General features: G+C 42.0%; 1 protein-coding gene across 1 annotated transcript; it reads right to left on the bottom strand.

The window, feature by feature from the left end:
- Positions 1–8,429: 8,429 nt before the first annotated feature.
- Positions 8,430–8,798, bottom strand: LOC102810970 (protein UXT-like). The gene has a single exon (XM_006876141.1). It carries the CDS (start codon positions 8,790–8,792, stop codon positions 8,430–8,432), a length of 363 nt encoding a protein of 120 aa, XP_006876203.1. The 5' UTR covers positions 8,793–8,798.
- Positions 8,799–10,090: the final 1,292 nt, after the last annotated feature.

Genomic DNA, 10,090 nt, shown 5'->3' with positions numbered 1-10,090 from the left:
CAGTCTTTGCAATGATTGTTGATGGTGGACATGTGGATAAAGATTGTATTGAAGTTATCGTGTGTGTCAGTCGACAGAGAAGTTGACAACATTGCTGTCAATTATTGGAGGCAAAGTCATCAACATTGTGAGGAGTCGTCTCATCACATCTCTTCTCATTGTCACTGACTTGCACTAGTTTCACTACAGTGTGCTAACACTTTCCTAATGTGTGTACTCTCAGCCTGCTTGGCACTGACTGTCCTCTGAGTCACCACAATACAGGCAGATGGGTCATGGGCAGCCAACAAGAAGCATATGTGTCTGTCATGTATGTATCCTGTCTATCCTGTAATAGACATTCCTTGCTTGTCCCTCAAAATTTAAGTTGTTATTATGATTCCCTTAATATAAATTTATGATGCTATGAAAAAAAGCTCCTGGATTTATTGAATTTTGACTCCTGCCTGCGCTTGCCTTGCAGGGTCAGACCAAATGGTTTTGTGGGCCAGATGTTCCCCACCCTTGCTCTGAAGGCTTAAACTACGAAGCCTATTTTTTTCTGGGCAAATTCTAACTCCCCTTTTAGCAAGTCCAATCAAGTATTGGCTGAAGGCAGATTTACAAGCTTTCTGTAATCATCATTTCCAATATTTGTTTCTATCACACAAGTATGTCTATTTAATAATACTAATAATATGGAAACCAATATCCATAAGGTAGTCAAACACAAGCCTTTTAAAAACACTAAAGTTCAATCTTTCCTTCCCCATTGGATTAACCTCATTCATATGTACATGGGCTTGGTCCTCTGGAAGGGTGGATACCAGCAGGCCCTGGCCCCCTATTAGCCATTCTTTGTAACCAGCTTGATGTCTGCTTTAGGCAACTCCAGAGTTGCTGCTCTCCCCTCTGCTGAAATATTTTATCCCAGCTCATTCTCTTACAAAACCTCATGCTTCTGTGATTCTGGAGCCATTGCAATGAATCCTGATCCTGATACCAACTGCAAAATCCATATGGGACCGTGTCTGACTTCCTCAACTCTACAAGGTGGAAAGATGACCAAAGTCAAAACCAGCCCAAGGCTGATTCCTATGAAGTGGTGGTTAGACATGCCTCCACCCTATATCAGTGTCTTTAAAATCAGTCAGATTTGAGAACCAATTTAGAAAACTCATCCTTATGGTTTTGTTTCTCTAGAACCACACTCTCTCAGTACCACATGTTTCTAGAGAAGCAAAACCAGTGAAACATATGGTGTGCATATATGTTGTTGTTGTTAAATGCTGAAGTCAGTTCTGATCCATAGTGACCCTCTATAGGGTTTCCCAGGAGCAGCTGGTGAATTTGAACTGCCAACCTTGCAGTTCAAACTGACCTTATGGTCCAGTTCATTATCCCACAGTGCCACACCAGGTCTTATGTGTTTATCAAGGAAATGGCTTACAGTTGCAGAGTTCCAGGCGCCCCCGCAGATGGGAAAGAGAGAGAGAGAGTCATTCTGTGTGTCCATTATATTGGGAGCAGGCCACACCCCTGTGCCTGTGTTTGATTTCATCACCATGGGAAAAAGTACATCTGCTAAACCTCTATAAACCCGAGCCTAGTCAAGTGGACGCAAAACCCCAACTATTACAGAAGGGGTGTACAGATCTTTCCTTAAGAACAACAGATTAAAATTGCAACCTGCTAATCTCATGTGCCTTTTAAGATAAGGAGAGCTAGTTGAATGACAATGTCAGATAGTCTCAAGCTCTGGGGTGAGAGTGGGGAGTCTATGCATGGCCCATAGGTAACTCCCCACAACAAGTACAGTGATTTATTTGAAAAGTGCTTCCAGGAGATGGAGGGAATGAACAGAGTGAGACAGCAGGGAATGAATGGGGGTGAAGGCACAGGACAGAGAAAGGAAATATTCAAGATGAGATTTCAAGAGAAGCCCCAGTCACAGCCTAATCCTTCAGGGACCTCTTCAGTGACCGTTACACACAGATTGCCAGTTCAAGCCAGGGAGCTGGGCTTTAGTGCAGGAGGGATTGAGCCCAAGGGCTTCAGAGAAGCTTGTAGGTACAGGCTGCTGGGGGAGAAGTTTGCAGAAGCTGGGGGAGGGGTTTGCAGATCTGATAAAAGAATCCAAAAGGCATCTTGGTTGAGCATTAATGGTGGCCTGATGCATCATGTACCTCATTTTCACCCACAACACTCCTTAGAGGTTGGCACTATTATCAGACCCATTTTACAGATGAGAAAACTGAAGCTCAAGGAAGGAAAGCCCTTGTTCAAATGTCAGGGCTGGGACTTTAACACAGATCTGAGTGTCATCAAAGACCCAATTTATGGCTACAGCTGATAGTCCTTCCTCACTGTACTCCATCAGTTCGCATATGTTTATGGAACACTTCCAAGACACTTAACAACAACAATAGTACACAAAGTCCTTAGTCTCAGCCTCCAGGCATTCCTAGGTCCCCATCCTGCAGTGTGAGCATCATTCCTATGAAATCATCACAAAAAAACATGAATTCTAATGCATAATAAAAATAGGTGGATTTGCAGACTGACCTGAAGGCATTGGGGCATTCAAGCAGAGGGATGTCTAGGAGCAGATGGGCTGGAGAGTCCTGTGTGTTGATAGAACATTATCCAGGAGTGGCTAGATTCTCATTAGAAGAAGGTGACTCATTGGACTGACATTGGAAGAGACTTGGAGAGCAGAAGAGATGGAAGTTCAGGGACAGTTGGCTTGTGCATAGTTGTACAGAGCTTAGGGGCCCCCCAAGACCCATCTTTACTGTGACTTTATCACTTATTGGCTATGTGACCTTGTGTAAATTAGGGGCTTATATTCCTCACTGATAAAGGGAGAGAAGACATCATAGAGAGGTTGTGAGGGTTAAATGAGTTAACCCTTAGGAACCCTTAGGACCATGATGATGATATGACCAGACTTTAAGGAGTCAGAAGTGATAAGGTTTCAAGGTGAAAGGATTCTTTGTTGTTGTTGTTTTTTAATGTGGAAAATTCTTATGAAAAGTCATGACAGGTATAGATGGAATCTGTTTAGAAAACCCTCTTTGATGGCTGTGCAGCTCAGCTGGATATCTGGAAGATTCATCAGTTACATATCTGATGAATCTTTCTCTAACTCTGTAGAAGAAGATCAGTATGGATTATACCTCCATGCAAAGAAAATAAAAATCCTCATGTTGTTGGTGGTGTTAAGTACCATTGAGTCTGTTCCCACTCATAGTGACCCTGTATAGAGGTTCCAAAGAATGACAGGTAAGCGTGAACTGCCTATCTTGTGTCACCACACCGGACTCCAAAAATTCTCATAACTGGGCCAATAAGCAACATCGTGATAAATGAAGAAAAGATCGAAGTTGTCAAGTATTTCATTTTACTTAGATCACAATCACTGTCCATGGAAACAACAGTCCAGAAATCAAGTTACATATTGCATTGGGTAAATCTGCTACAAAAGATCTTTTTAAAGTGTTAAACAGCATAGGTGTCACTTTGAAGACTAGGGAGTGCTTGGTTCAAGCCATGGTATTTTCAGTTGCCTCATATGCATGGGAAAGGTGGACAGTGAAGAAGGAAGACTGAAGAATTGTTGCCTTTGAATTATGGTATTGGCAAAGAATTATATAGACCATGGACTGACAGAAGAATAAACAAATCTCTCTTGGAAGAGTACAGTCAAAATGCTCCTTTGAAGCAAGGATGGCAAGACTTCATCTTACCTACTTTGGACATATTCTCAGGAGGGGCCAATCCCTGGAGAAGGGTATCATTCTTGGTAAAGTAGAGGGTCAGTGATGGACTGACACAGTGGCTACCACAATGGGTTCAAACACAGGAACAACTGTGAGGATGGTGCAGGGCCAGTCAGTGGTCATTCTGTTGTACACAGGTTTGCTATGAAGTAGAACCAACACAGTGACATTTAATCACAACAATAAACCCTGGACTTAGAAGTCACATTGCAAGCTCAGGCAACATTGCTGATGCTAGAGAAGTCTTTTCCTATGATGGGGATTATTCACTATTATGGGTCGAATTATGTCCTCTCCCTACCCCCCCCCGCCCCAAAAAACAGACATAATGAAGTCTAATCCTGGGAATGCAACCTTATTTGAAAATAGGATCTTTGAAGAAGCTATCCATTAACATGAGATCATTCCAGAGTAAGGTTGGTCCTAATCCAATATGACTGGTATCTTTTATAAAAGAGAAGAGTGGAAAAGACAAAGACACAGAGGAAAGATGGCTGTGAGGTGACAAAGGCAAAGATGGAGTGATGATGCAGCTGCAAGCCAAAGATGCCTACCAGAAGCATGGAGAGGCAAAGAAGGATGTTTCTCTAGAGTCTTCAGAGTCTTCAACACCTTGAATTCAGATTTCTGTGACAATAAACTTCTATTGTTAAAAGCCTCCTACTCTTTGGTACTCTGTAACGGCAACCCTAGGAAATGAATTCATCACCCACTTACTACACATATTTAAGTGTTGAAGGAGGCACACTGAAGATATTCCAGAAGACTCAGAGACATCCTCCTGGAGTATGCAATCTGGTGGGAGAGTATGAATCCTACTATGCTATGGGAAGAACTATGAAGAAGAGGTACATAGCACTTTGCTTATAGTGGGGAAAATCTGACCTAGTTTGGGAAAAGGATTCCCAGAGAAAGGAACTTTTTGTCTTCTTTATTGAGATATAGTTTACACACATTATTTCTTCAAATAGGAGTCCTGGGTGACATATATGGGTTAAAGGCTAACTATTACCCAAAAGGTTGGCAACTCAAGTCTTCCCACAAGTTCCTCAGAAGAAAGGCCAGGCAGTCTACTTCTGAAAGATCACAACATTGAAAACCCTATGGAGTACAATTCTACTCTGACACACATGAGGTTGGGATAAGCCAGAATTGATTCCATAGACACGGGTTTGTTTATTTCCTTCATGTATTTGTTCTCGCCCACTTTCTCTCCCTGGATCACTGTCCTCTTTCTGAGCTCTCATAATGGATGTGTTGGTCTGTTTGATGGTGTCCACAGGACCCTCAGATTCGGTTCATGTTTCTTCTTTTTTTTAAAAAAAAGATCGCTCAGGGTGTTCTGCCTGTGGATCCCATACTAAATCTGTTCCTGGGGACAGATGGAGGCAACAGGGCCTCCTCAGGAATGTAAAGAAATGCGGATTCCACCTATCCTCACCACCAAATCTCTGGGCCCTCCTGGCTTCACCCAGAAGACAATAAGCCCCAGGGCAGACTGGTGCTAGCAGATTCCTGTTGCCTTCTCTGGGCTCCCACAGCCCGACCTTAACGCAGGTGGGGGAGAGGACCAGAGCACAATCCAGGGGCGCCACCTGCTGGTGGGCATTGAGACAGGAGAGCACTTTGCACAGAAGGTGGAACCTCAGCCTCAGGGTCCGAGATGATGGCTGCCCCCAGGGAGACAAGCCCAAACTCACAAGAAGAGGTGTAGGCACTTTTATGATAAGATGGAGAGGTCCCCATCATGTTTCTTTTTCAGCACTCCTACTCAGATGTCCCTGGAGTGTCTCCTGTCCTCTGTGTTCACTACATGGCCCAGGACATATTCACCACAGGGTGGACAGCATTTTCTTTTCTAAATCCACCCTGGACACTGGGATACCTCCTAGTCAACAGAACTCACAACTGAGGCATCAACAACTGTGAGACTCCTGGTTTAGGGTAAAGAGGCCCTCTCTGTGCCCCTGAGTTTCCTGGACTGCCCCTATCAGGTGCTCTTCATGCATCATGTTTGGATGGGATCACACACAGGTGGGTCTCTTCTCAAGGCAATACCATTGATACCTAGATGTGGAGAGCTCACAGGGAATCCAGGTTTTCCAGAGTAAACCCATAGCCCAAACTGTCTGACTTCTATAGAGTAACATCTGCTTCATAAAATGAGTCTCCTGAAGGAAAAATAAAAATGACTTCATTTTATCTAAATTAACCCCATTGTTATCGTGTTATGACACTTAGTGACCCTCAAGAGCAGAGTAGAACTGCCCCATTGAGTTTTCAAGGCTATAATCTTTCCAACCACTTCTCATCTGTCAGTTTGTCACACTGTGGTGTTTACATGTTGCTGTAATGCTGGAAGCTATGTCAACTGTATTTTAAATAAATGCCAACAGGTATTTGGCGGGCAGGTTTCAGCTGAGCTTGCAGACTAATTCTGAAAGTTTAGCCATTGAAAACCTTATAAATAGCAGTGGAACACTGTCAGCACCAGAATATTGACTATTGAAGCATAATGAAGAGCTACAGAATACTGTCAGATATAGTGCCAGAAAATGAGTCCCTCAGGTTGGAAGGCATTCAAAATACAACTGGGAAAGAGCTGCCTCCTCAAAGTAGAGTTGACCATGATTACATGAATGGAGTAAAGCTTTGTTTGCTGATGGCACACAACTTAAGATGAGGTAAAACAGCTGTAAACATCAATTAATAATTGGAACATGAAATGTATGAAGTATTGTTGTTAAGTGCCATCAAGTTGGTTCTGACTCATAGCAGTCCTGTATAGGGTTTCCAAGGAGCATCTGGTGGGTTTGAACCATCAACCTTGTGGTTCGAACTCCAGTGCTGATCCTACAGCAACACATCTATGAAACTAGGAAAACTAGAAATTGTTAAAAATGAAATGGAACACATAAAGGTCCATATCCTAGGTATTAGTGACCTGAAATGGACTGGCATTGGCCATTTTGAATCTGGCAGTTAGATGATTTACCATGCTGGGAAAGACAAATTGAAGAGGAATGGTGTTACATTCATCATCAAAAAGAAAATTTCAAGATTTGTCTTGAAGTATAATGCTGTATGTGATTGGATAATATCCATATGCCAAAAGGAAGACCAGTTAATACCAATATTACTCAAATTTATAGGCTAACTACTAAAGACAGAGATAACAAAATTGAAAAATACTACCAACTTCTTCAGTCTTAAATTGGTAAACATGTTATCAAGATATATTGATAATTACTGGTTATTGGAATGCAAAGATTGGAAAAAAAGAGAAGGGATTAGTAGTTGGAAAATATGGCCTTGGTGATAGAAACGATGCTAGAGAGCACAGGAGAGATTTTGCAAGATCAATGATGTCTTTATCATAAACAACTTTTTTAAACAACATGAAAGACAACTATACACATGGACCTCACCAGATGGAATATACAGAAACCAAATTGATTATGTTTATGGGCAGAGACGTTGGAAAAGCTCCACATCAACAGTTCAAATCAGGCCAGGGCAGACTGTGGAACAGACCATTAAATGCTCATAGTCAACCATTTCAAGAGGTAGCATTTGATCAAGAGCCATACATACTGAAGGAAGAAGTCCAAGGTACACAGAAGACATTGGCAAAGAACAAGCCTCCAGGAATTGATGGAATACAAATGGAAACATTTCAACAAACAGTTGCGGCACTGGAGGTACTCATACATGCCAAGAAATTTGGAAGATAGCTACCTGGCAAACTGATTGGAAGAAATCCATATTTGTGCTCATTGTAAAGGGAATTGATCCAACAGAATGCGGAGAGCATCAGACAATATCATTAATATCATTAATGCATGCAAGTAAAATTGTGCTAAAGATAATTTAAAAATGGCCACAACAGTACACTGACAAGGAACTGCCAGAGGTTCAAGCCAGATTTGGACAAGGATATGGAATAAAGGATACCGTTGCTGACAAAAGATGAATCTTTTGACAGTGTAGATCATGACAAGCTATAGACAACATTGAGGAAAATGAGCATTCCAGAAAACTTAATTGTGTTCATGAGGAACCTGTACATAGACCAAGAGGCAGTCATTCGAACAGAACAAGGAGATACTGAATGGTTTAAAACCAGGAAAGGTGAGATCCAGGGTTGTATTTTTTCACCATTCTTTTTCTTTTTCTTTTCCTTTTTTTTTTTTTTTTTAGAGTAGTGCCTCACGCATGACACCTTTATTTTTATCATTATTATTAGACCATTTTCAACATCATTTAAAATATATGCATATCTTTTTGTCCTTTAATTCACAACTACACTTCTGGAGGGAAAAAGGTTGTCTATGTTCCAGTCTGGTTTCTATATCCACACCAGTTCTTTCAGCTTGGGAAATGCTGAGCTGATTCTTTTCTAACTTCAGGTCTTTGCATATTTCATTATAATACCTGACAACTTTGTCTTCTCAAGCTACCCTTTGAAGTTTTCTGTTCAGCTTTTTTATTTCATTATTTTTTTCCATTTGATTTAGCTATTCTATGTTCAAGAACAAGTTTCAGACGACAGGGGGGCAGGCTTGCGGGGTGTACCCTTTGGTTGGTCAATGATGCATGGAGGGGATTGCGACCATGGCAAGGAAACGATGTGTGACGAAATCAATGTGAACTGTCACACAATTCACATTAAAGCTCTGTGAGAAGACAGCTCTTACGATCCATAAACTTGAGAGCTTCTGCCAGTGTCAACTCCAGGAAAAAACCATATCCAAGGGCCACGTAGATCCGTGAAGTGTCTGGGACCACTGTGTCAACGAAGAAGTTACAGCCCAAATCCACCTGCATGTATAACTCTGAGTGCTTAGTTTCCTGGACTCGCTCAATGACGTTTCTTAATTGAAGATATTTGGCCAGCTGCTCATATACCTTGTTGCGATGGTCCAGCACCTTTCTCAGGTCCCGCTGAAGCACGTCGCTGATGAAGGCCTCATAACGCAGCACGTTCTCACCCGTGGCCTCTACCGCCCGCCGTTTAGGGGGCGTCGTCATGATGACCTCCTTAGAGCCACCGGGAATAAGAACGGCGAGTTAGTCTGAAACACGACTTCCCTCACCATTCTTTTTCAATCTGTATGCTAAGCAAATAATCTAAGAAATTGGATTATATGGAAGAGAATGTGGCTTCAGGATTGGCGGAATACTTATTAACAACCTTCGATATGCACATGATAAAAAAAACCTTGCTTGCTGAAAGCAAAGAGGACTTAAACTACTTACTGCTGAAGATCCAATATCACAGCCTTCGGTATGGGATGCACTTCAAAGTAAATAAAAATCTTCACCACTGGACCAATAAATAGCATCATAATAAATGGAGTCAAAGACTTCCTTTTTCTTGGCTCCACTATCAACATTCATGGTAACAGCAGCCAAGGAATCAAACAATGTATTGCATTAGGCAAATCTGCCACAGAAGACCTCTTTAAAGTGTTCAAGGACAAAAATTTCAGTTTGAGCACTAAGGTTTGCCTGATCCCAGCCATGGTGTTTTCAATAGCTTCATATTCATGTGAAAGTTGGACAATGAATAAGGAAGACTGTAGAATGGATGCATTTGAGTTTTGGTTGTTGTTGTTAGGCACGATCAAGTCAGTACCAACTCATAGCGACCCTATGCACAACAGAACGAAACACTGCCCAGTCCTGGGTCAACCTCACAATCATTGTCACATCTGAGTCCATTGATGCTGCCACTGTGCCAACCCATCTCTTATTCTCCGACCCTCCACCTTACTAAATGTGATATCCTACTCCTGTGACTGTTCCCTCCTGACAATATGTCCGAAGTCTGAGAGATGAAGTCTGGCCATCCTGGCCTTCAAGGAGCACTCTGGCTGTACTTCTTCCAACACAGATCTGTTTGTTCTTTTGGCAGTCCATGGTACTGTCAATATTTTCCTCAAACACCATAACTCAAATGCATCAATTCTCCTACGGTCTTCCCTATTACACTGAGGTGTATCCCATACTGAAGAATGTGGTCCTTGATCTTCATCAATATTTTAAGTCCTCTTCGCTTTCAGCAAGCAGGGGTGTATCACTGCATATCACAGATTGTTAATGAATATTCCTCCAATCCTGATGCCACCTTTTCCTTCATATAATCCAGCTTCTCAGATTATTTGCTCAGCATACAGATTGAATAAAATGGTGAAAGAATACAACCATGGCAAACATCTTTCCTAATTTTAAACCATTCAGTGATCAAACAACTGCTTCTTGGTGTATGTACAAGTTCCTCATGAGCACAACTAAGTGTGGGAGTCCAGCTCTCGCAGGGTTGCAGG

Source organism: Chrysochloris asiatica, unplaced genomic scaffold (assembly GCF_000296735.1).
Source record: "Chrysochloris asiatica unplaced genomic scaffold, ChrAsi1.0 scaffold00356, whole genome shotgun sequence".
NCBI lineage: Eukaryota > Metazoa > Chordata > Mammalia > Afrosoricida > Chrysochloridae > Chrysochloris > Chrysochloris asiatica.
Note: the sequence above shows the minus strand (reverse complement) of the source record. Positions and strands in the feature narration are given on the sequence as shown.